General features: G+C 54.5%; 3 protein-coding genes across 3 annotated transcripts; 1 reads left to right on the plus strand and 2 right to left on the minus strand.

Annotated features, from left to right (window-relative positions):
* Positions 1-1,498: 1,498 nt before the first annotated feature.
* On the minus strand, positions 1,499-17,987 carry LOC149851792 (uncharacterized). Its single transcript, XM_090030382.1, is given in 7 exon segments — positions 1,499-11,373; positions 11,764-11,851; positions 12,094-12,454; positions 12,688-13,580; positions 15,137-15,234; positions 16,284-16,756; positions 17,860-17,987. Coding segments are annotated over 7 exon segments (2,049 nt in total). The 3' UTR covers positions 1,499-11,365.
* Positions 17,444-23,338, minus strand: LOC149851793 (uncharacterized). The gene is made up of 2 exons (XM_090030381.1): positions 18,783-23,338; positions 17,444-18,167 (listed from the first exon to the last, which is right to left on the minus strand). Exon 1 carries the CDS (start codon positions 21,338-21,340, stop codon positions 20,150-20,152), a length of 1,191 nt encoding a protein of 396 aa, XP_089886507.1. The 5' UTR covers positions 21,341-23,338; the 3' UTR covers positions 17,444-18,167; positions 18,783-20,149.
* Positions 23,261-25,982, plus strand: LOC149851794 (uncharacterized). Its single transcript, XM_090030383.1, has 5 exons — positions 23,261-23,368; positions 23,584-23,701; positions 23,955-24,016; positions 25,031-25,199; positions 25,532-25,982. The coding sequence occupies exons 1-5, from the start codon at positions 23,261-23,263 to the stop codon at positions 25,933-25,935; spliced, it is 861 nt and encodes a 286-aa protein (XP_089886509.1). The 3' UTR covers positions 25,936-25,982.

Raw genomic sequence — 25,982 nt, forward strand, 5'->3', positions numbered from 1 at the left:
CTCCCGCCCGTTGGCAACCCAGTTGACTGTGTGGGCGTCAACACCGCAGCCCCCCACTTTCTTGATGAGAACAGGGTGAGAGACAGTGCTGAAGGCCTTCTGAAAGTCCAGGAAGACAATGTCCACTGCTACCCCTGCGTCTAAGGATTTTGTGACCTGGTTGCAGAAGACCGCCAGGTTGGTCTGACAGCACCTGCTCCTAATGAACCCGTGTTGGTTGCCTCTCAGCATAATCTCCCCCCTGGCCCCTTGTGGACACGTGCCAGAATAATTTTCTCAAAAAGCTTCCCCAGGATCGAGGTAAGACTAACTGGCCTATAGTTTCCCGGGACCTCCTTCCTCCCCTTTTTTGAAGATGGGAACCACGTTGGCCCTCTTCCAATCCTCTGGCCCCACACCAGAGCACCATGAGTGCTCATACAGCCGTGCCAGGGCTCCTGCAATGACCTCGGCCAATTCCCTCAGCACTCGGGGGTGGAGATCGTCCAGACCAGCTGATTTAAATATGTCCAGTCCCTCCAGACGTTCCCTGACTAGATCCTCACTAATGCTTGGCCTGGGTGCGCCTCCCCTGGGGCTCAAGGGGGGCCCAGAGGTGGGGTGACTGTTCTGGTCCCTGCTTAGGAAAATGGAGGCAAAGAAATCGTTAAATATGTTGGCTTTGTCATCTGGTGTGACAATCAATTTCCTAGCATGTCTTGCAGGGGCCCCGCGTTACCCAGAACCTTCTTTTTGCCCCCTATGTATTTAAAAAAGGACTTCTTCTTCTCCTTGATCTGGGAAGCTAGTCCCAGTCCTATCTCTGCCTTGGCCTTCCTGACTGCCCCCCCTGCATCCCCAAGCAACCGCAGTGTTGTCCTCCCTGGTGGTGGCCCCTCCTTTCCATGGGGTTTGCACCTCCCGTTTAGCTAGGAGATGTTCCCAGATGCTTCTGGTGAGCCATGGGGGCTTGTATGCCCTCCTGCTCCCTTTGATCCGTGTTGGGATTACCTCCCTTTGGGCTTGGAGCATCGTCTCCTTAAGTAACGCCCACTCTCCTTGGACACCCGGCTCCCCTCCCCTCCAGGATCTCAGCGCTTCCCTGTCTATCTCCTTAGCTCACTGACATCCGCCCTTCTGAAATCTGGGGCCGCTGCCTTGCTCCAGGCCTTTGCCACCTTGCGCTGGATGGTGAATCCCAGCAGGCGATGATCGCTGTCGCCCAGGCGGTCGAGCACCCGCAGCCCCTGCACCAGGTCATCTCCCGTGGCCAGCACCAGGTCCAACAAGGCGTCTCCCCCAGTGGGGCTGTGCACCTCCTGGGTTAGATGGAGGTCCTGCACTCTGACCAAGAACCTACATGAGCGGTCAGACCTGGCTGACTGCTCTTCCCAGCAGATGTCCGGGAAGTTCAGGTCCCCCATGACTACCACATCCTTCGACCTAATGATGCAAAACGCGGTTCGTTTCTTTGGAGGCTCGTAAAGAATCTCAGACACACACTTATTAGCAGCACAAAAGGTGTATTTGCAAATAGGGTCAGAGCAGAGTCAAAGACTCAGATTACTCCGAACCTCTGAGGAACTTTGCAGGTTGTATTTATCCTTCTTCCTCCTGGGCACGTGTGCAGAAACAGGAACTCTTACAGCTCATTTCCGTTTCATACAAACATATGTGTGGTTACATCACTACATCCATCGCATGTACATTATAATTAACTACTTAAGTATGCAGGGCGGAGAAGTAAATATGCATCAGCTAATTGTGCATGCTCAGAAAGTTCTTTAGGTCACCCAGAGTTTAAACCCCCCCCCCCCCCGCCGCCGCCTTTCAAGGACACAGTCAGTTGAATTCCAGCTTCTGTAATCTGCATGAGAAAAGCTAGGGGGAGGCTGGGGGAGAGTGTGATTTAGTAGAAGAAGAACTGTGGCAAGGCTGGCCAAGAAAAAAAAAGTCCTTGGCAGTGTTTTTTGCTTATCAGGTACAAGATGCAAACTGTGCATTTCTAACAACACTCCATTTCTAACAATATTCCCCCCTCAAGATGCTTTCTGCTCCCCATTTTCATTTAGGCAGATCAAGATAATTACAAGGAATTTTTCTGAGGACCATGGCTTTTGCTGCAGTCTGCGCTTTGAGGGGGACTGCTGCAACTTGCATCCCGTCAACTGTGGTGGTTATCAATCTAGTGAGAAAGGGAGTAAGGCAAGGAATAAAAATCAAACCAGTCAGAGCACACAAAAATACAAACCCTACTTTTTTCCACCAGGGTCCTCCAAGTAGATTAGACCACCAGTCTTTATCCCATGTGTTTTCCCACGTTTGTATTGGTACATGGGCTATTTTCCTAATCTCTTTGGCAATCTCTAAGGCTGCTTTTCCATTATCATCTATTTGGAGACAACAATTAGAAAGGTTGAACTTTCCGCAGACTCCGCCATCCTCTGCGAGTAAATAGTCTAAGGCCATTTGATTTTGGTATATGGCTTCGCTCATCTGGGAACTCTGTCGGGCCAGTAGCTCGAGAGCAGTGGCAGTTTGGTTAGTAATTATTTCCAAGACTGCCTGCAACCTGATGATTCTATTTAGCATGTATATTGGTGTCCGGTATCCCCAACTCCCATCATTAGCCCATGTAGCTGGTCCATAATACTCAAGAATCCTTTGAGGGGGCCACTCATCCTCCTTCCACTTTTGGGAGCCACCCCGTGTCAAACTTACATCAATACTTCTCTTGGTCCTTTTCCAATCATCATACAAAGAGACTCCCAACTCATTTCCAACCTCAGATGGTAGCAAAAAGAAAGCTGGTACAATTACCCCAATATAGCAGGTTCCTGTCCACCTTTGTGGCAGTACCATATAGGCTCGCCTTCCGCAAATCCAATAATGTCCTTTTAAGGCCCTGTTCTCCCCTCCCAAGGCCAGGGGGTCACGGTTCCACCAGAAAAGAGGGGGATAGTATTTGTTGTCCCTATGCCCTAAAGGGCCGGTGTAATAATCACGCGGTTTAAGCTGACATCTCCATACGCCATCTTTATCCCTATACTCGCACTCGGTTATTTCATTTGTGTCATTTGAGGCACTCCAATATCTATTAAACCACACCATCGTGCCATTCAGGTGTGCCCATTGCCAATTATAGAAGTAGGGTATGAATCGTTCACTTCGGGTCTCATTATATGCCTGACATTTTGTAATGTTAGGATCGAAACGTGATACTCTTGCCCTTCTGACCTTTTTGAAGCAGGTGTCTTCATCATGTAGGGATGATTGTGGAGTGGATGAGTTACATTTCATCCACGTGGAGTTTGGGAGCTTAACAGCAGTAGGGTTCCATTGACCTGCATACTTGCTGCAATTAAGGGCATAACAGGTAGTGCATGTTCGGACCTATTTCAATGTCCATGTACACTGGCTATATCCCAAACTCCTCCCTGTACCATTATTGCTAATACAGTACTCTCCAAATGCCACTTGGGAAAGATCCCAGCTGCGGTTCTCATCCCATTCTTGACCAGTACTCTTAACATCCGCCTTATCACTTACCAACCATGTTGGGGCCAAAGGAAAAGCCCTCCAAGGCCACTGTTCTCCGGCCTCTCAGAGTCCCCCACAGGCCCAGCAGTTGGTAAGATTGAAGGTACCTGCAATTCTTTCCATCATGTCAACATACAAATTTGTCCCTGGGGGAGCAATTGGGGGAAGCGGGCATATAGGCTGGTGGCTAGGGCTGCTCAATCCTGCTTCTCTTACTACATAGATAACAACAAGGCATATTAAGATTCCCACCATATTCTCCCTTTCATGAGATCAAATACAGCTTAAACTTTTCCCTTTTTACTCTCTTGTCTAATTTTCTGAACTTTGATTAAGCCGTCTCAGGCGCACTTGGAGATCACCAGTAGGTTCACAGCTCCACTTGCTGGCTTCTTGTTCCGAAGACGACTCAGCTTCCAGAGTGAGTTCGTCTTGGGAGTTGATGTCCTCTGATGCTCGTGGATGTCATTTCACACGGGTATGGTGTATCCAACGGTCATGGCCAGCAATCTTTACAGCGGTGTGGGTTGTTAGAAGTACCTGGAAAGGGCCACTCCACCTCTTAGTCAAAGGTTCCTTTTTCCACTGCTGCACCAAGACCCAGTCTCCCGGGGAGAAGTCATGTACCGGTACGTCTAAAGGCAGGCGCTGAAAGGAGGCTGCATACCTGTGAAGAGAAGACAAGACAGACTGCAAAGCAATAACGTACATATGAAGCTCACTATTACCTAATTCAAAAGTTACATTTTCTCGCATCCCAGGGGGTAAGACTCAAGGGGGCTTGCCAAACATAATTTCATATGGGGTTAATTTAAGGCCCCGTCGGGGAGTGTTTCGAATGCAAGTAAGAGCTAGCGGCAATGCTTGAGGCCACTTAAGGCGTGCTTCAATACAGATTTTGGTGAGTAGAGTCTTTAAGGTCCTATTCATGCGTTCCACTTGTCCTGAACTCTGTGGTCTCCATGGTGTGTGTAGTTTCCAAGTGATCTTGAGAGCTTGTGCGACTTCTTGAACCACCTTTCCCACGAAGTGTTGTCCTTGATCCGACTCAATGGACTCAGGCAGGGAATACCGGGGAATGATCTCCTGCAACAAATACTTCACTACTGTAGCCGCAGTGGCAGTCCTGGTGGGCCATGCCTTGACCCAACCAGAGAGCTGGTCTACCATAACAAGTAAAAACCGATGATGTCCGGACTGTGGGAGCTCAGCAAAATCAATCTGCCATGCTTGTCCAAGGTACGCTGCCCAGGGTCTACCTCCCATTGGCACAGGGGGTTTCCTTCGAGGGTTTACTTTCTGGCATGTGATGCACTTGGTAGCAATGCGCTGAGCTTCTACATATAGCCCTGGGGCTACTGCTTGACGGATCACTAGATCACCCATAGCCAAGCCTCCCATATGGGTTCTTGCATGGAGCTCATGCAGCACTTCCCGAAGCAATGGCCTGGGTATCATGACCTTTCCTCCCGGTACTATCCACCACCCCCGGGAGTTCTTTTTTGCACAAGCTTTCTGTGCAAATTTATCTTCTTCAGGGCAATACTGTGGGGCTAAATCCTGGATGTATGGCCATATGGCATGGGACAAGGCCTGCCTGGATACTTCCTCCGCTTCTCTACCAATAAATGCGGCTTCCTTTGCTGCCACATCAGCCTTTGCATTTCCAAGCTTATGCTTTTCCTCAGCAGCCTTCCCATGGGCCCGCACATGAATGACTGCTACCTCTTTAGGCTGGTGGAGTGCCTCTAGTAGCTTGATAATCTGGGGGCCATTAGCAATTTTATTCCCAGAAGCCATAATGAAACCCCTTTCTTTCCACAATAGTCCGTGAGCATGGACTGTAGAAAAAGCATAGCGAGAATCAGTGTATACATTAACCCGCCGGCCTGTCCCCAGCTGTAATGCTCGGGTGAGCGCAGTGAGTTCCGCGGCCTGTGCCGACCATGAGCTCGGCAATGACTCCCTCCATACTACCTTATCCAAGGTTACCACTGCACATCCTGTTCGTCTTTTTCCATCGATGACAGAGCCTGGAGCCGTCTATGAAGTATTCAGCATCTGGGTCCTCAATTGGGTCCTCAGCAAGATCAGGCCGCACCTGTGTGGTTTGGTTCAGGACCTCAAGGCAGTCATGCGTCGGTTTCCCTGGCTCCGGCAGCAAGGTTGCAGGGTTCAAGGCTGTAGTATGTTTGAAAGTAAGTCCTGGATTAGAGAGCAAAAATATTTCATACCGTGATTGTCTGGAGGGGTTAAGAAACTTTCCTCCCTCAGTCCCTAGAATCTGGGGAACTCCATGAGGGGTGTGTATTTCCATATCTGCACCCATGACTATCTTCTGGGCTTCTTCAACAACCACTGCTGTGGCTGCCACAGCCCGAAGACAGGCTGGCCACCCGAGTGCAACTGGATCTAGAACCTTTGAGTAATATCCCACGGGTCTCCAGGTCGGGCCTGATGGCTGTGTCAGCACCCCTGATGGGACCCCTCGATTCTCATGAACATACAGTCGATATGGCTTTTTACTATTTGGGATGGCCAGGGCAGGGGGCTGGGTTAATGCTGCCTTAAGCAGATCAAAGGCATGCTGCATTTCTTTATTCCATTTCCATTCAGTGAGACTCTCCTTAGTCAGGGAGTCATACAGTGGTCTAGCCTTCCCACCATAATCTGGTATCCATAGTCGACAGAACCCAGTTAGCCCTAGGAATGCCCGCAGCTCCTTGGGTGACTTAGGTGGGGTTAGACCTTGGATTGCCTGTATGCGATCCGCACTCAGGGCTCTGACTCCTTTTGAGAGCTTATATCCCAAAAATGTAACTTGAGACTGACATATTTGGGCTTTCTCTCTAGAGACTTGATATCCTTTTCCCCCCAGAGTGTTTAGCAGTGACCTGGTGGCTTTCTCGCATAGTTGCAAGTTTGGGCTTGCAACTAGCAGGTCATCCACATACTGGAGGAGAGTCACTGCGGGGTGTGCTCCCTTCCACTCCTCCAAGTCCTTCTGAAGGGCAAGTCCAAAAATATGGGGGGCTGCTATGAATCCTTGTGGAAGAACTGTCCACATGAGTTGGGCTTTATGGAAAGTATCTGGATCCTCCCATTCAAAAGCAAACAATTTTTGACTCTCTCGGTGAAGGGGAATGGAGAAGAAAGCATCTTTTAAATCTAGCACGGAAAATATTTCAGCTTCCCCCGGTACTTGTGTCAAAATCGTGTGTGGGTTCGGGACTACAGGATGGTCTGAAAGGACCTTCTTATTTACTGCCCGTAGGTCTTGGACCAGTCTGTATGAGACCCCATCTGCCTTCGGCACTCCAAGAATGAGGGTATTATATGGTGAGGACCCTTCCACTAGCCATCCGCACCTCTTGTATTTCTCTATTAGCGGCTTGAGTCCAGCTCTGGCCGCTCGGCTGAGTGGATACTGCTTTACCCGAACGGGCCCCTCCCCATCCTTGAGTATGATCCTTACCGGGGAGACCGACTTAGCTTGTGCAGGGGTTCCATCAGCCCATATCGAAGGGTCTACTCCAGTCATGTGATCTTCAGAACTTACTGCAGGGCGCCGGTCCTCCAGGAGAGCCATCTGATAGTTCAAGCTCTGCTTGACAGGTAGCTGGACCACCATCTGGTCGTCTCTGAAAAAGATCTCGGCTTGCAATTTTGTGAGTAGGTCCCACCCAAGTAGTGCAACTGGGCAGCTTGGAGAATATACAAAGGAGTGCTCAAGCAAATGGTCCCCCACTTTGGTGAGGAGTGGTTTACAAACAGGGAGTCGGGATTGCGTTCCCTCAATCCCTTCCACAAGTACATGCTGTTCACTAGTTCCTGCACAGGGGGGTTTTCTGGAATCATTGAAAATGTAGCCCCAGTATCCACCAAGGCTTCAAAGCTTTTGCCACCAACCCTAATGGTTACCATGGGATCTTCTCGGGCTCCAACCTGAAGGGTAGTGGTCTTAGATCCCCGTCCCCTTCATTCTGTGTCCTCACCCTTTTCCTCTGCCTGCATGAGGTGACCTCTTGGTTCACCCTCTCTCTTCTCCTTCAACTTTGGGCATTCCCTCTTCCAGTGTCCTTTCTCCCTGCAGTAAGCACAAACGTCTGCTCCCACTCTTTCTCCTTTCCCTTTCTGCATCCCAGCCTTTCCAGGGTTCCCTCCAGTTATAGCAGCTGCCAGCGCTGCCATCTGTCGCGGAGCCTTTTTATCCTCCTTGCGCTCCTGCACTTGCTCACGATTCCCATATACCTTATATGCAATTACCACCAGCTCTGAAATCGGTTTCCCAGCACCTCCCTCAGTTTTCTGTAACTTCTTACGAATATCAGCAGCGGACTGACCAATAAACATAAGATTTACCATGCGTTGATTATCTGGGGCTTCTGGATCTAGGTCCGAAAACCTGCGGAACGCCTCATACAGCCTCCCGAGGAAAGCTGAGGGATCCTCTTCTCTTCCCTGTCTCACTTCATACAACTTAGACAGATTAGTAACCCGAGGCACTGCCTTCCCCATTGCTTCCACTATAATCCCCAGATACCGTGCACTCAGCTCTCTTCCTTCTGCAGTATGATTATTCCATCTCGGTTCCTCAACAGGGCAGGTATCACGCAAGATACGACCAGCAGCTCCCTCTGCTTCTACCCTGGCTGCTGCAACGCGCTCTGCTGTCCCCAACACTAATCTCCTTTCCTCCGGGGTCAGGAGGGTTTGGAGCATCATCTGGACATCAGCCCAAGTGGGTCGATGGGTTTGCCCAATAGATTGAAACTGGTCCCTCCTCTTTTCAGGGTCTTCACAAAAAGAGGGGCTCTGATTCTTCCAGTTAAATAAATCTGAAGTACTAAATGGGGTGTAGACAAAAGTTGCATTGCCCCCCTCTCCCATAACCTCTCGCATCGGGCAGTTCAGCACCGGCCGTGATTCTACAGGCTTGTGCAAATAATAGCCCTTATTCCCTGATTCAGATGGGGCACTTGGCTGAGGCTCACGCTCTGAATCATTAGGTATGCTTTGATACGCCGGTGGTGGTTTCCCTGAGGGAGGGAGCGGTGGTGCGGAGGGACTGGATCCCGAAGAGGTGTCTGATTCATCCTCGCTACCTGACAGGGTGACCGGAGACTGGGTCCGATACTCAGTCAATTCAGAATCCTCCCCCTCATTAGACTCAGAGAGTACAGGCGGTCCTCCTCGAGTCTTTCCTTTAACAACCATCACATGAGACTTTACTAAGCATTTCTTAATCCAAGGTGGCTGATTTTGAACCACCCACAACCAACAATCGATATAAGGAAATTGATTCCAATACCCGTTCTGCATAACTATTTCATGGATAGCTATCATTTCTTTTACTACAAAGGATCCTTTTGGGGTCCAGTGGACCCCAAATGTTGGCCACGCGAGTTGACAAAACTTAATTAAATCACCCTTTTTCATCTTCACTCCATAATCTGCCTGCTTTCCAAATTTACTGAAGTTCCATAATATACATCCTAAAGGCGTATCTGAGCTCTCTACACGGGAGCGACCCGTACCCATATGCCCACAAGAGTGCGCTCAATGCACACCAAATACCAAAAGGTCCTTACAACAGACGGTTTATAACGAAAACCCGGCCAAAATTTTTCCTGGTAATCGTATACGTCTTTGTTCCTGGACCCAGACCAAACTGGGCAAGGGAATTTGTATACTCACTCAGATACCCCAGAGATCTCGATCAGAATGCCGGAGTGTGTGTCTGGTGTCCTCAGAAACCAAAAATTTGCACAGGAGCCTTTAACTTCCCGAATATTCCGACTCACGTCTCAAACCCCTGGGCGAGCCGAAAAAGGCGGCTCGGTGCGCACTCCCCATGGTGGCAGAGACGGTCTTGTCACTGAATTCCAGGGTAGTCCAAAGGTGCCCCACGTTGGGTGCCAAATTTGATGCAAAAAGCAGTTCATTTCTTTGGAGGCTCACAAACAATCTCAGACACACACTTATTAGCAGCACAAAAGGTGTATTTGCAAATAGGGTCAGAGCAGAGTCAAAGACTCAGATTACTCCGAACCTCTGAGGAACTTTGCAGGTTGTATTTATCCTTCTTCCTCCTGGGCACGTGTGCAGAAACAGGAACTCTTACAGCTCATTTCCGTTTCATACAAACATATGTGTGGTTACATCACTACATCCATCGCATGTACATTATAATTAACTACTTAAGTATGCAGGGCGGAGAAGTAAATATGCATCAGCTAATTGTGCATGCTCAGAAAGTTCTTTAGGTCACCCAGAGTTTAAACCCACCCCCCCCCCGCCGCCGCCTTTCAAGGACACAGTCAGTTGAATTCCAGCTTCTGTAATCTGCATGAGAAAAGCTAGGGGGAGGCTGGGGGAGAGTGTGATTTAGTAGAAGAAGAACTGTGGCAAGGCTGGCCAAGAAAAAAAAAGTCCTTGGCAGTGTTTTTTGCTTATCAGGTACAAGATGCAAACTGTGCATTTCTAACAACACTCCATTTCTAACAATATTATAACAATACTCCATTTCTAACACTAACGACCTCCGTCAGCTGACTAAAGAATTCCTGGTTGAGCTCTTCCCCCGGGTTGGGTGGTCTGTAGTAAACCCCCACCATTAAGTCTCTTTCCCCTCGACTGCCTTGTATCCTAACCCAGAGCACTTCAGAGTGCCCTTCCTCTGATTCTTTGCTAATTGATGAGGATGGGTAGTCCTCCTTAATATAGAGTGCCACGCCCCCACCTTTCTTTCCTATCCTGGCCCTCCTGTACAGCCTATAGCCCTTGACATCCACCGCCCCGTCATGCGTTGAGTCCCACCACGTTTCAGTGAACCCCACTATGTCCGGGCTGGTGTCAGCCAGCAGGAGGGTGAGTTCCTGCTGCTTGTTTCCCATACTACGAGCATTTGTGTAGAGGCATTTGAGGCCTCCTGTGGATGTGGGCACTGTCCCCTATTTTCAGCATTACTCTGGCCCCTGTCGCTTACCTGTGTATATGTCCGCTCGTCGGTGTAGGCCGGGCTGTACTTGTGGGTGTTGCTTGGTCTGACAGTCCAATGTTTCCTCCACCCTCCTCTTCCCCTTCCCCTAACAAGCCTAGTTTAAAGCCCACAGGAGGAGGTCTGCCAACCTAGAAGAAAACACACGCTTACCTTTAAGGGAAAGGTGGAGTCCATCCCATCCGAGCATGTCTCTTGTTGTGATGTGCCGGTCATGGTTGAGGAAGCCAAAGCCTGCCTTGAGACACCATTCCCGAAGCCGCCAATTGGTCTCTGCGATGCACGTTGCATGCTGTCTTCCACATCTGCTCACTGGCAGGATAGACACTGGACACTTGCGCACCCATCTCCTTTAGCATGCACCCCAGAGAGTGGTAGTCCTCCATCAGGCGATCAGGGCTTCTCTTGGCCACATCATTAATACCCACATGGATTAGGACCATGGGGTAGTAATCGGTGGGCTGGATCATGGCCTGGATCATCCCCATCACGTCCTGAAGTTTGCTCCAGGTAGGCAGTAGACCTCGCGTGTCGAGGGGTCCTGGCGACAGATGGGGCCCTCTGTACCTCTCAGGATGGAGTCTTTAACCTGTGCCATTCATTACTAACAACCTTGAATTGTGAAAGGATTAGCTTTAAAAAAAGAACCAGGAACCAGCAATAAGGAAGCAATTTCAGTCTCATCCTCCAACTCCCTCTCCCCCATCCCCCAGTTAAGGCTGTGCACTTCTGCCTTCCATAAACCCTTCTTCCCACTCTTTCCTCGGGAGGCAGTAAAACAGCAGGCTCTGTTCTTTTCATGAATTTCTGTGATTTTTTGGCAAATGATTTTCAGTATCTGGCTCCTCATCTCCCTGCCGAGAGAAGGAAGAGGTCAGTGAGTGCAGATGCTTCCATACCCAAGCACAACTCTGACCTGGGGCCACAGCCCAGGAAGAAGCTGCCTGCACAGAAAGGAGCTAACTGGGATGCATGGCCAGAAGAGAGGGATGGGGCTGTGTGGCACAGTTCACATGAAGCCCAAGAGCAGCCCTCGGGGGCCCTCAGCAAGGCAGCCTCACAGCCCTGGGGCTAGGGCCTGGCTGTTGCCACCACTCTGCGAGCACATGGACCTGGGAGCCCAGAGCAGCCGGAGAATCCACCGTCCCCCACCAGGTCCCAGGCATGGCAGTCATGAGGCCTCACCACTTGCCCCCCCACCCCAAGGGCATGGACTGGAGCTAAGGGCTTTGCCCAGCACTTACTGAGGAAGAAAAGAGCTGCACCTATCACAGCGATGACCAGCACCACAGCAACAATGATGCCCACAATCAGCATCATGTTGGACTCAGGCTGTGACAGAGGGAATGGGCTTGTGAGCACGGGAAAACCCCAGACAAGCCCGCACCACTGAAAGGATCATACACTTCATCCACATCAGTGCCCCTTCCCTCCCCCATTCCCCCTGAGCCCTTCCCTCCCCTAAAAGCCCTTATTTCCACTAGCAACCAAGGTCTTCTGTCTCCCCATGCAAGGAGTCACTCACCCGTCCTACTCCTGCCCCCGGCCACCCTCAGGGCTGCACCCAGACTCACATGCTCCACACTACAGGTGTACTTGTGGTTGCTGCTGGGGTAAATCTCAATAGTGGCCCAGGTCTGGTAGGTCCCATCTCCACTGGGAAGGATCCCCGAGTGGCTCATCTCCTGGGGCTGTGCCTCCCCATTCTTCAGCCAGGTGACAGAGGTTTTCTTGGGCTAGAAACCATGGACCCAGCAGGACAGGGTGGTGAGTCCATCCCAGAACACCTGTTGCTCACCTGTGCCTTGGGAGGCTCTAGGAGGAAGGAAATACCTATTACAGCAACTACCCCAGCTGGATCCTTGGGCCCACGATCCCAACCAGAAGGCTGGGCTGGGCCGGGCTGGGTCCCTGCACTGGGCCATACAAAACTGGCTTCATCGGCCATTTCAGGCAGGAGTAGATTGCATTGGGGTGGGAGCACAGGGGACAGGAGACCTGGCTGTCCTGGGCTTGGGGCCACAGAAATAGGTTCTGATATACCTGATCTCTGGGTCTCAGACATACAGCTGGGGGTACACCCCCCCCCCCGGGCTGCACCCACATGGGGGGCCTGATCAGGGCAGGGACATGGTGTCCCCTGTCCCACAACAGTGCTAGAGCCTTACCCAGTGGCAGTAATGACACAGTATTCACCACCCCAGAAACAAGGGGTTAGGGTGGGCATTCTCCAGGGGCAAGGGGTGCCCCAGTCAGTGCCGCCCTGGACAAGGTGACACCAGGACTCACGGCTCTGCAGCACTGCCTTCCCTTGCTGCAGATACTTCCACAGCCACTCGATGCAGGTCTCCTCCTCTAGGTAAGCTCTTGTATATTGAAGAAGGCTCTTCGTCCCAACACAGGCCCAGATCACCCAGTGCAAGTGGAATGGAGATGCCATCCAGGTGCATGTCCTCAGGTCATAGCTAATGAATTCTCTCCCATTGTAGCCCAACTGCATGATGCCTCCAGTGCTGTCATCTTCATGGATCTGACAGCTGTACATAAACTGGAGATTGTGAGAGCCTAAAACACAGACAGATCCAGAGAGCACAGCCCCAGCGGGCAGGACCCACCAAGGGCTGACAGGTTGGGCAGGAGCAGAGCTGACCACATGGTGGAGGGGAAGCAGGGGTAGCATTGGGACATCTTGGGGTCTCCATTCACAGAGAACAAAACCGAGGGGACACAACTGTGCCCCACATGCGCCCTGGAAGTGCAGGAGCACCAGGATTGGGGAGGAGGGGTGGAAATGGGCCCCGGGAAGAGAAAGGGCTGGAGCAAGTCCGGGCTGGAAAGCGGAGTGGTGCTTCTCATAGAAGCAGTGTGGGGCTGGGCAGCTTACCAGTGGGGCAGCAGGGACAGCGGGAGCAGAGCCCAAGCACTGGAGGCTGCAACGGACCAGAGCAAGGACCAGAGTCTGCAGCCCCGGAGGTGTTCCCCAGCGCTGTGTCTCAATCAGCCCAACCCCTGCCCTGCTCCCAGGGAGGTGATGGGGCCTAGTGCCTGCACCCCACAGCTCCTACAGCACAGACCTCTGAGTCTCCAAGGTCACTGCCCCACCACGGACCTCACACGCCCGGGGGGGTCCGGTCCTTCTCCCCCGGGATTCTCAATCCCCCTTTGGCCTCCTCCTGCCTCCCTCCCCCACTTTCTCCACACCCCCAACACCCCCTCCCATCACGTGGTCCCTTCCTGCCCCTCCAAGCCCTGCCGTGCTCTGCTGCCAGTCCAGGCACCCACACCAGCTCCTCTAGGGACCAGCAGCCCCTTCACAGCCTTTCTGGCCCACCCCAGGACCCCTCTGACTCCACAGCCACCTCCTCCTCCCTCAGACCCAACTCCACCTCCACACCTGTTGTGCCACCCCCTTTCCCCTGTAGACATTTTGGCCACATTTCCTGCCTCTGTGGCAGAAAGCCACCTTGTTTCTCCCCAAAATCTCTGCCCTGTGACACTGTGACTAAAATCTCTGAGCTGCAACCATTTGATTAGGATGGGCCCAGCTGACCTCCACTGGACCAGGTGAATGAGGTCACAGGGGCTATATACGTTAGCGTGGGGGAGGAGTCTCGCTCTCTTTGGCCATGAGGTAAAGCAGTAGCAAAGCAGGGGAGACAGAGAGGCCTTACCATCGGGACCGAGCTGTCTCTCTCACCCCCAGACTCCAGAGGGGAAACGGGCGAACTCTGGAAAATGCTTGTGAGTAGGCTACTCAATCGGATTTGATATCTAGCTGGCAGTAACGCAGATGCGTAATCAAAAGGCTACCTCCGCCACACTGTTTGCTCCTTAGGATTTCTAGGATATTGCTCAATCTTGTACCCTATTTTCACCCTACCCCGGTAATCAATAAAGTCCTTCTTTTTGACTGGTGTGGGAGACTTATTGAGGGGTGGGTCTAAATTACGCCTAAGAGACCCCTTAGATCTGCGGACTAAGGGAGACTTTGCTTTTTGCCCCCTGACTTGGGGAAGTGCCCCAAGTGCCTGTACCGGGTCGAATACCCATCAGACTACTAGGCCTGTGTTTCCCCGAGGACACAGGGCCGAGACAGTCCCTTCTCGGGGTGGTGGCGGCACGTTACCCCCAGACTAGCGAGTGTGCTCCAGGAGAGGGGTCGGCCGAGCATAAGGCGCCCCTAGGGAGGCATTCGGAGTCTGGAAGGTGGTCAGGCACAGGGAGGTGGGCGGCTCAACGCAGGAGCACCCCCTACTGGCCCGCCACAGCCTCTGCCTGCTCAGCTCCCCCTAGTGACGTGGTTGGTGCCCCAGCTGAGAGCTGAGCGCTAGAGCACGGGGCACGAGGCGTGTGGACTGTGGCCTCAGGGTGGTGGGTTGCAGAAGGTATTTGGATGCAGCACCGAGGGGTGGGAGATGGCAGGGACACAGGGAACAGGCAGGGCAAAGGAAAAAGCACCCACCCAAGGCAAGAGGGGCTGCATGGACAGTGTGGGCCAGGGAGAAGTCTGCAGTGGGCAGAGGCTCGTAGGGAGCACAGGGCCGGGCAGGCTCCCTCCTGTGTGGGCTGGGGAAGGGCTGGCATGGCGCGGGGGGAGGGAGGATCTGGCCCCCTCACCTGGTTTTCCTGGTGCCTGACACCAAGTCGGTCCCCAGTGCCCTGGAAGCGGGCAGCGTGAGCCTCCCCCACGCATGGGGCTTGGGTCTCTGATGTGACTGGGGGGAGGGGGGTGGGGTCAGGAAACCCTCGAGGCTGGAACAACCCAGGAGGAGAGAGATGGGTGCACAGGACCGTGGGTCTGCATTTATTGTAGCAGGCATGTGGGCTTTAAACATGCCGTGCGAAGAAAGCTTTTGTTAAAATTATACATATACTAGCAAATTGCCAGTCAAGAATGAGGGGGCGCGGGGAGGGGATAGAGCCCTGCCCCCCCCATCCAGGTCCAGCCCCATTCCACCCTCACCCTTCCCTGCCACTCCAGGCCCTGTCCACCCCCGTGTCCGGCCCCACTCTATGCCCCCCCACCGCCATTTTGAGTCCAGCCCCATCACACCCCCTGCTGCTCCAGGTCCAGCCCCACTCGACCCCACCCCCCTGCCCCACTGCTCTGGGTCCAGCCCCACTCCACCCCACCCTGCCCACATCTGACCCCACACCCCTCCAGGTCCTGCCTGCTCCCCGGGTCTGGCTCTGCTCCACCCCCACCTGTCCCTTCCGCTCCACAACCCCCCTCCCTGCCACCCCGGGTCCTGCCCCCATCTACCCCCACCCCGCTGCATCCAACCCCCCCACCACTCAGGGCGTGGTCCCTCTCTACCCTGCCACTCTGGGTCCAAACCCCCCACCAGTTCTCGCCTCTGCTCTACCCACCCTGCCGCCCCAGATCTGGCCCCACTCCACCCCACCCCTCCCCTCTGTTCTGGGTCTGGCCCCACTCTACCCCACCCTGGCCACTTCGGGTCCTGACTTGCTTTGCCCCCACCCCCGCCCCACATCTCCCCCACCCCTTGAGGTCCAGCCACACTCCACCCCCCCCACTGCTCCAGGTCTGGCCCCGCTCTACCCCATGGCCGGCTGCTCTGGGTCAGCCCTGCTCTATGCCCACCCCCCACATCCAAAACACCCCACTCCCCACCAAGGGCATATGCTTCCCCCACTCCCTTGTCAGTCTCCCCAGGGTCCCCACAGCCCCCGCCCATACTCACCACTGGTCTGATTGTAGCAAAACTGCAGTGTGATCAGGTCCCCTTCAACTCCATCCTGCCAGTCCCGCAGGGCCCAGGTTTCCCCATCCAGAAGTCAGGGTCGATGGCCCCCTGCACCCAGTCCCCGCGTGGCTCGTCTCTCCATATCTCGCTGTCATAGTGGAGAATTTGTTGGTTGTCCACGTAGCCCACGGCAGCGAAGGCGGGCACGTCTGGGCTGGGATCCGACACCCCTGTGTAGAAATGCCGGTAGGAGTGGGAGCCTGTGGGAGAGTGACGGGTCAACAGCAGTGCCCTCGGGTGCTCCCTGCCCCCTCCCGGAGAGGCCGCAGAGGACGGACCCGGCGCGGCAGGCCAGGCCGGAGAGGAAGCGCAGAGCGGGGGAGCGGCGGGGCCAACAGGGCAGGGCAGAGCCGGCTGAGTGAGGGGCAGGGGCCGGGGAGGAGGGACAGGACCAGTCCAGCAGGGCACGGGCCTGGCCTGGAGGGGCCACACACCGTGTCTCACAGGCCAGTTGTGCTGCCTCGCATATCTTTATCATTAGGGGACTCTCCCAAAAAAGCCTGGGCAGGCCCCTGTCTGACCTGCAGCCCATTTTATGAGTGCCAGGCTGCCAACTGACACCCCCCCCCACCCCGACCTGTGCTAGGTACTTAGCCCTGAATAAGGAGCTGCCTTTGGGCTAGTATTACCAGGGAAAAGCCTTTTGGGGTCTCCCCAAACCCCCAGTCCCCGCCACCGGGGGACTCCCCTGAAGTCTGGAACCCCCTGCCGGACCTGAAGCACACATCTCAAGTGCCCATCGACCAGCTGACAGCCCCCCAGGCCTGTGAGGTATGTACATTGACCCAGGTGAGGAGGCGGCTTTGGGCCCAGATTATGGAGGAATATCCTATTTGGGATATTCCAACTAACACCTCTCCCTCCAGGCCTGCATGGTCTGTACATAGCCCAGCATAAGGAGCTGAGTTTGGACCCAGATTGTTGGGCAAAATCCTATTGGACTCATCCCAAAGCACAGATGTGTTTAGAGTAACTCTAATAGGATTTTGCCCTACAATCTGGGCCCAAACTCCACAACAAGGGGGCTGTCATGAAGAAGTCTGGGTAGGCCGCTGCTTGACCCAAAGCCTGGCATTCAAGACCCAGTCTGCCAACTGACATCCTCCTTGTCAAGTACAAGCTAACAACAGTGCCACATGCACACCCTTGCCTGTACCCCATCCAGATCACTCGAGCCCCCCACACACAGGAGAAACTAACCTTGAACGTCAAAAAAGATACCGTACCTATGGTAACGAGATAAATGAGGCCTCTAATTAGTTAGTCCAATTAAAACTGTAAAATCAGATTAATGAGATGTGCTCGCCCTCTTGTGACCAAACAGGCTCAGTACCACACAAATGAAAAGAAAGCCACCCCCTTTCCTGACAGCTGAGCTGACAGGAGAGAGAGAGAAAAAAACCTGTGTTGAAACCTGAGCAGACAAAGAAGAATCCGTTTGTAGTCATGATTGGCTGACACAGAGTAAAACCAGATAAGAAAAGTTATAAAAACTTTCCCCCGTCCTTTGTTCAGGAAGATCACCTCCACCTCTGGTAGAGACGCTGCTACGCAACCCAGACGCGAGACTACGTAGGCCGGCCACCTATGTAGACTGTCTCCCGCCACCGATATTCTCCCGGTGTAACCCGACCCTGCATGACCGTCTTCTCGTCGTTAAGCTCTCGGAAGCCGCAGTAGGCTAGCAGCTCCCGATCCATCTACTCAACGCCTAACTCTGTAACGAAGACTCCAGCCTATGCTGCAACCCTTCGTAGCGTAAGTAAATAAACAACTTTTCTGTAACCACACGAGTGTAGTCGCCGTTAGTACCCACCTGCTCGAGCGTGTTGATCGGTGTCAACCCACCGGTCTCTCACCGGGTTGAGACACTCCTAAACCTGTGTACCAAACATTCGCCTGAATAAGGAGCTGAGTTTAGGCTGGCCTTATATGGAAAAATCCATGCTGGGGTTATGGAGCAAAACCCATGTTGGATCACCCCAAAATGCACATCACCACCACTGAGGAACTCTCCTGAAGAAGCCAGCCTGGGCAGGTCCTTGCTTGAGCCAAAGCTCAGTTTTGGGTGCCAATCTGACAGGTCATACTCACCCTGCAAGGCCTTTAAATTGCTGTTCTGTCAGGCACTGCACAGCAACAAGAACAGCTGCGTACACATATGGGGGTTTTACATCAACTTCCCAAAGTCACCTCCACCCCCACCCAGAAACTTGGTAGAGTAACTTTGAACTGGGTGCTCTCATGTCAACAAAGCTGCACACTTGCAAGCCAATGTTAAAATGAGAACAGGTGCATTTCAAGGGGAAACGGGAGCAAGGGGACACCCCGAGCAAAACCTTAACTATTAACCTTTAACTGCACCTCTGAACTGATCAGTCGTAGCAGCAAACCGACCCAGGGAGCCACTACTGAACCCAGCCACATGGGAAGGGAGTCTTACCAGGGCTGCCACCCAGGGCATCTACCACTAAGCACCGAGTAGGAAGGCCCACCTGGAGGCCCTGCTGCTTGGGATTGCAACTCTCTTCTAGGGGCTCTACCCCGTATGCCAGGCAAAGCAGCAAGGGCTGAGCAGGGATGCCCACACAGGAGTTACTGCCACTGATGCTGCAGAGCAGTGCTACCATGCAATGTGCGGGAGCGCTGTGGTGGATGCTGCCTCCAGGAGCCTCCACTGCTCCGCACGGGTCTGTGTCCCTCCTCTGTGCTGCCAGGAGTCTCTGCCCCTCTGCTGGAGGTCTCCTCGCCCCTCCCCATTGCCAGGGGTCCTGTACACTCTGCTGGGGTCTCCGCTCCTCTTCTACAAAAGGTAGGGTGGGCCTCTGTCACGCCTCCATGCCACGGGGGTGTCCATCACTCCTCCGTCCTGCCAGCGGTTCGTGCTGGTCCTCTCCAGGTTGCCAGGGAGCCCCGGTTCTTTCAGGTCCTGCCCGGCGTCAGTGGGAGGCTCTGGGGCCTTTTCAGCGGCTTTCCCTGCAGTGAATCGCCTCGACCCGTCACAGAGCAGTGTGCTCAACAGCACTTTGAATCAGAGGCATCGACTGAAGAGGTCCAGGGCGTGACTCCTGCCTGCAACCTCCCGCCTCCGCCCACACTGCTGCTTTGCACCAAAACCCTGCGCCACAGGCTACTGCAAGGGTTAGGAAGGGGCTGACCTTTCAGCTGGCTTTGCGTAACTCAGCATCAACAACAGACCTCACCGATGTAGAAGACCGGGAGGACTGCATTCAAATCAAATCGATTTAAATCACATTTTAAATTACTGGATCAAGAAACCTCAACTGAATCACTGTTTTCTACAAAAAGTGCATTCTTGTTGTTCAATGCAACTTTAATATATATTATTCATGACTCAGAGCTAAATGCAGCTTTCATTTTTAGAAGGTACACACTATGCATTTGAAAGCAGGGATTTATTTGGCATTTTTTTCAGGTTAGTTTTGCAGCTACATCAGAAAGCTGAATTACGGATTTGGCTATTTTATTTAGCAAAGCTAATCAAAGCAGATACTTGTGAAGTCATTGGGAAGTAAACTAGCACCAATTCACTAGATTAGTAATGGATATTTGGGGGATATTTTTGCCATGCTGTATTAGGAGGACAAACAATAACCATCGCCAAAAATAACAAACATTTCCATTGTTTTTACTAAAAGATCAAAACGTATGTGTTTTTGATATTTTTCTTCAACGACAAACATGTATAATTATTGTAACAAGTCGAGCGTATGTATTTTTGAATTGTTAACGATTTTAGTTATGAAACGTGAGATGTATTTCTAACAAAAATTAAAGAGATTTTTCCAGCCAGGTCGACGTGAGAAACTTAAAACATTGAGCCATGCGGCAAACTCAGCCTTCACCTTAACTCTTCCTGTTCAGTCCTAGACTGGGAAAGACAGACGAGCTGTTTCAGCTCCCAAGCAGCTTCTCGAGGAAGAAGGCGCCAGCGCGGGGGAACAGCGTTTTCTTCCTGCTGCTGCTCAAACGGGGCCGTCACTGCGGCAGTCTCGGGTGGAGCCAGGTGCTCAAGTGTCCCACCAGAGAACTGGCAGCAGTTTTTCTTTAAAAGCCTCGTCGGCAGAAGTACTGTGAGCGGCTGGTTCACCCTTGGCCCTGGAGCGTACTGCAGCCGTGCCAGGGGGTGGATGAGCGCCGGATGCCCGGGCCCGCGCCGACCCCTCTCCCGCACGAAGGGCGGCCCCGGGGCCGAGCCCCGGCGCTGCTGGCAGGGAAACCGCCGGAGCCCGGGCCCGACCCGTCCGCGCTCCTCAGCGCCGGTGGCGCGGCCCTCGCAGCACTCTGCTCCCGGCCGCACCGCGCAGGCGCCGCCGCCCCGCCCCCGACAGCGCAGGCGCGGCCCCGCTTCTACCCGCGCAGCCGCGCTGCTGCTCCCACCCGCGCGTGGGGCGGGGCCGCCGGGGGCGGCCGGTGCTGCCCCCACAGGCACTGCGGCCGGAGGGGGCCCGGGGCACCGTCGCGCCCCGCCCCGCCCCGCCCTGGCAGGCAGTCCGCCGGGGTCAGGATCCCAGCAGGACGAGCGTCCAGCTTGCTCTTGAAGGTTCAGTGCAGGCGCCAGACCACCCCCGCCGGCAGGCTGCTCCAGCCCTCGGGGGCTCGGACAGGAAAGAAATTCTTCCTCATGTCCAGCCTGAAGCGGTCTTGCAGGAGTCTGTGACCGTGCGACCTCGTCACCCCTGGGGCGCTCTGGTGAACAGACGTTCCCCAGATCCTGGTGGTCACCCCTGATAAACTTATAGGTGGCCATCAGATCACCCCTGAGCCTGCGCTGTTCCAGGCTAAAGAGTCCCATGGCTCTCGGCCTGTCGTCGTAAGGTGTGTTTCCCTGACCTCTGATCACGCGCGTGGCTCTCCTCTGGACTCTCTCCAGCTTCTCCACATCCTTTTTGAATTGTGGAGCCCAAAACTGGATGCAGGACTCCAGCTGCGGCCTCACCAAGGCCGAGTACAAGGGGAGAATGACGTCCCGGGATTTGCTCGAGAAGCATCTATGGATGCACGCCAGCGTTTTGTCCCCAATCCTTTTCATCCGTAGCGCTAGCCAGCATAGCGCTGCCAAGCCTAGGATGCTGCAGCTTTTTTCTCCCGAGGTGGAGAGCCTTGCATTTTTCAGTGTTAAACGCCATCAGGTTCTCATCCGCCCATTTGCTGAGCTTGTCCAGGTCAGCCTGGATCACCCGCCTGTCCTCAGGTGCGGATGCTTTGCCCCAGAGTTTGGAGTCATCGGTGAACTTGGCCAGTCCGCTTCTGACACCAATGTCCACATCACTCATGAAGATGTCAAACAGGATAGGTCCAAGGACTGAGCCTTGTGGGACCCCACTGGTCACTGCACACCACAGCACTTGACTTCTATCAACCACCGCCCTCTGGAGCCGACCACAGAGCCAGTTCCCAGCCGGGAACGCGGGGAGGCCAAGGCCGCAGTTGGCCAGTTTTGCCAAGACGTGATCGTGGGATACGAGATCAAAGGCTTTTACAAAGGCCTGTGAGGACTGTGGGGCCACCAAGCTTCCCCCGCACTCTCTGTGTCTCGGGACCTGGAGTCTGGCAGGGAAGCCAAGGGGAGATGCTCTGGGAAAGGAGTCTTAGAGCAGGGAAATAAGCAGGACTGGCACTGAATCAGTGTCCTGGAGCCCCCGTCTTCTCTCTCTCCTGTAAGATAAAATTCCCCAAGTCCGGTTGCAGGGACTAAGCTGCTGCTCTGGTTTGCCCAGCGCACACCAGTTCATCTCCTGCTTCAGGTCTGCACTGTGGAAAGCCAGGAACCTGCTCATCAACAGACACTCAGACCCCACGGTCGAGGACTGTATTAAAATGGGACTAAGTCAAATGTACCGGTACTACAGGAAGACTGAAGAGGAGGACAGGAAGGAGACGCAGAGCTCACCTGGTGGAGAGGGGTCTGGCATAGGCTGTTTCAGGAGCAGGACCTCTGAGGAGGGTGGTGGGTGGGGGTACGGGAATGGAGATGCGTGTGCGGATACATGGTATGAAGTGTGCCATGGGTTTTTAATAGTTTACCTGTCCAAGTGTGCTTTAAGCTGCCAAGAGAACCACAAGGGCCACTTGGCAGAGGGTTGGAGGTAAAGTGATATATCTGTATTGATTTTTTTTTCAAAAACTAAATAAAAAGTTTGCCCAGCACACAGCGCCTGCTCTCTGCATCCTGGCAGCAACTCCAGGACAAGGCTGTGTCCACAGGGAGACTGGCACCAGTAGCACCATCAGGACAAGGGGAACTTTTGACTGGACACCCTCCTCCTGTTGTGGATGCCAGACTCCACCGGGGCATCAGCTGCTTGGTGCTGGGTGAACAGAGGAGGCCTCGGCTGGGCAGGGACAGCCCCAGCCGCTCTTGATCTTCTTCCCCGGCCTCACGTCCCATCGACAGAATCACGTTTCCTCCTCTCCCTTTGGTTGGGGGGAGGAGGGGCAGCCAAACCAGAAGCTGCCAAACAGGAAGCGGGGTGAGGTCCCTGGGGGCCTCTGTGCTTCGTGAGGGGGTCAGGACCCTCAAGGTGGAACTTGACCCCGATCTGAATGGAAGGAAGGCCTGGACAAAGGCAGAGGGCAAGGCTAAACAGAGGTTGGATCTGTGGCACGCACGCCACCTCTCCATGGGGGGATGCGTGGCACTCGTGAACATGGGGCTGCTACCAGTCCTCCCCCGCCAAAGCAGGCCATCCACACAATCCAGAGAGCTGTGTGTGTCTTCCTCTGGGGTACAGATGGGAGAAGGTGGCAAGGAAGCCTCTACAAGAGCAAGTGGGCTGGAGCCAGGGGGAGACCAGACACCCGCCTGTTCCTCTGGGAAAGGTACATGAGCCAGATTTCGAAGCTGGCGACTGGCACAGAGAGCAAAACAACCGACTTCATCAGGTATTTTGCATGACAGCGCCTGAGGCAGCGGGGGCTTTACAAGCCGCCTCACAGGAGGCGATGGCCCATGGACCCTCGGTCGCTCTCCCAGGTCCTAGACAAGTCCCGGAGCAGGTGCGGGCTGCAGAAGGAAGGCCCCGTGACCATGTCCAACCACAGGAAGATGCAGGAGGCAGTCAGAGCCAGAGACAAGCTGTCTACTATATATATATTTTTTAATTTCACCTCTATATGAAAATATGTATTTTAATATATATATAACATATATATTTTCATCTCACCTCTCCCTGTCTTTCCTTTTGTTACAAGCAATCTTTCAAACCCACAATAAGCAATCCCTACCCCAAACTCCCCCCATTCCTGCCACCCTCCCACCCCCATTTCCACCAGGCTGCAGCCAAGCAGAGCTTTAATGTCACAGACAAGCTATTTGCTGTGGCCTGGGCCCAGGGGCTCCTGCCAACCAAGGGCCCCCTGGGAAATCTCTACTGCTACTATGCGTACACATGTGTGTGTCTGCGCACAGGCTTTGCCTGGGATCCCGATTGGTGTCCTAGGCTCTGGAAGGAATAATTCGACCTGGACTTTTCTGAATCGTGTTGCTGGTGCAGCAGGGTGTGAAGGCTGCTTCCCACCATGAGGGTGCAGTGGGGGTGATGGCAATAGTGTGAGCTTGGAGGAGAGAAAATCCTTGGGGGAACAGGTGAGCTGAGCCTGCCAAGGATAGCGCTCTACTCTGCTTCGCCCCTCTCCCGGCCCAGGGGTGCTCAGTGCTGCCGTAGGTGTCCGGGCAGCGTCCTGCGGCTTCTGGGAGCTGCTTGGGGTGGGTGGATTCCCGGTGGGCACTACTGCCTACAGACCCACGGGCTGGCTCCAACTCCCCTCTACTGCCGCTTTCTCTGGCGGAGGCTGCAGCTGGGGCCCACCCCGCGGCTCCACCGGGCTGCGGGCAGGGAGATCCCCACCCTTGCAGCAGCCTGAGCCTCCCCGCAGCCCCAGACGCCTCGTTCTCTGCTCCTACTGGGAGGAAAGGCTGGGCAGCACACGTGGGGCTTAGAGCTGCCTGCCTCAGCCTGGGGGCAGCTCGGGGCCCTTCTCTGGAGGGGGGCTCCAATTTCCTGTCTGCCCAGGTTCCCAATAAATCTTTATCTGCCAGTGCCTGGAAGGCGGAAATGCAGTGTGATGCTGACGTCCACGCAGTAGGAGCTGCGGGGTGCAGCGACCAGGCCCTGTCACTGCCCCAGGCGCAGGGCAGGGCTTGGGCTGAACAGGGCACAGCCCTGGGGAGCACCTCTGAGACCTCAGAGTCCAGTCCCTGCTCTCAGGGCAGCTGCAGCATCCAGAGCTGGGGCTTCACTGCTGTCCCTGCTGCCCCGTGGGGAGGCTGTTCAGCCCTGCGCTGCTCCCATGAGGAGAAGCTCCACTCTGCTTTCCATCCTGGACTTGTCCAGGCTGGTTTCACCCTGCCCCTTTCTCTGCCAACCTTGCCCTTTCCCTTCCAGAGACCCGTTCCCACCCCTCCTCCCCAGCCCTGGGCTCCTGCGTTCCCAGGTTGCACATGGGCTGCAGTTGTGCCCCTTCATCGTTGCCCTCCCTGAGTGGAGACTGCAAGCTGTCCCAGTGCTAATGACGTGGACTCTGCCCTTGCCCAGCCTGGTAGCCCTTGGCAGCACCTGCTCCCCAGGGCTGTGACCCTGACCCAGGCCTGGATCCATGTGCATTTCAGGGTCTCGCACTTTCCTGTCCATGTATGGCTGTGAGCTTAGCAGAAAATGCAGCACTGGAGGCTACATGCAGTTGGCCTATGACGGGGAAGAGTCGTCAGCTGTGACCTGAGAACGGGCGCCTGGGAGCAGCCCCACAGGCCCAGGTCACCCAGCGCAGGTGGAACGAGGATAAGACCCACCTTCAGATTGCAGGATCTTACCTGGCGGAGACCTGTATCGAGTGGCTGTGGATGTACCTGCAGTATGGGAAGGCGGTACTGCAAAGCAGTGAGTCCTGGTGTCAGCCACCCAGGGCAGCCCTGACCGGGGCACTGCCTCCCCCTTGGCGATGCTCACCACATTCCCCTGTGTTTGGGGTGGCGAGTGCTGCATCTCGGTCCTGCCACTGAGCGACCCCAGCACTGCTGTGGGACACAGCGTGCCCTGTCCCTCCAGTCAAGCGCCACCGTTGGGTGGAGCCCGCTGGGTGTCTGTGCCCTGGCCGCATGTCTAAGAGCCAGAGATCAGCTCTATCAGACCCCCTGCCTGCAGCCCCGAGCTCAGCTCACCCATGCCTCCCGTCCCCTCTGCTCCCACCCTGACATCGTCTGCTCGTCCCTGAAATAGCTGATGGCCAGCTTTGTATGGCCCAGTGCAGGGGCCCCGTGGAGCTTCCTGGCAGGGATCCCGAGCCCAAGTATCCATCAGCGGCAGTCACCCATACAAGTGTCTCCTCCCTCCCAGAGCTCCCCAGCGCACAGGGAGTGACAGGCCGTCAGCCTGGCACAGACTCACCACCCTGTCCTGCCGGGTCCAGGGCTCCTACCCCAAGGAGGTGGCTGTCGTCTGGCCGAAGAGCGGGGAGCCGCAGCCCCAGGAGACGAGCTGCTTGGGGGTTGCTCCCAGCGGAGGTGGGACCCACCAGACCTGGGCCACTATTGAGATCAAACCCAGCAGCAGCCCTGATTACACCTGCAGCGTGGCGCACGTGAGCCTGGGTGCAGCCCTGAGAGTGGCCTGGGACAAGGGTGAGTGACCCCCACACCGGGAGGGAGGAGAGCCTGGGTGCTAGTAAAGGCAGGG

The sequence above is a fragment of the Crocodylus siamensis genome, unplaced genomic scaffold, assembly GCF_052110815.1.
Source record: "Crocodylus siamensis isolate JL-2025a unplaced genomic scaffold, ASM5211081v1 HiC_scaffold_192, whole genome shotgun sequence".
Classification (NCBI taxonomy): domain Eukaryota; kingdom Metazoa; phylum Chordata; order Crocodylia; family Crocodylidae; genus Crocodylus; species Crocodylus siamensis.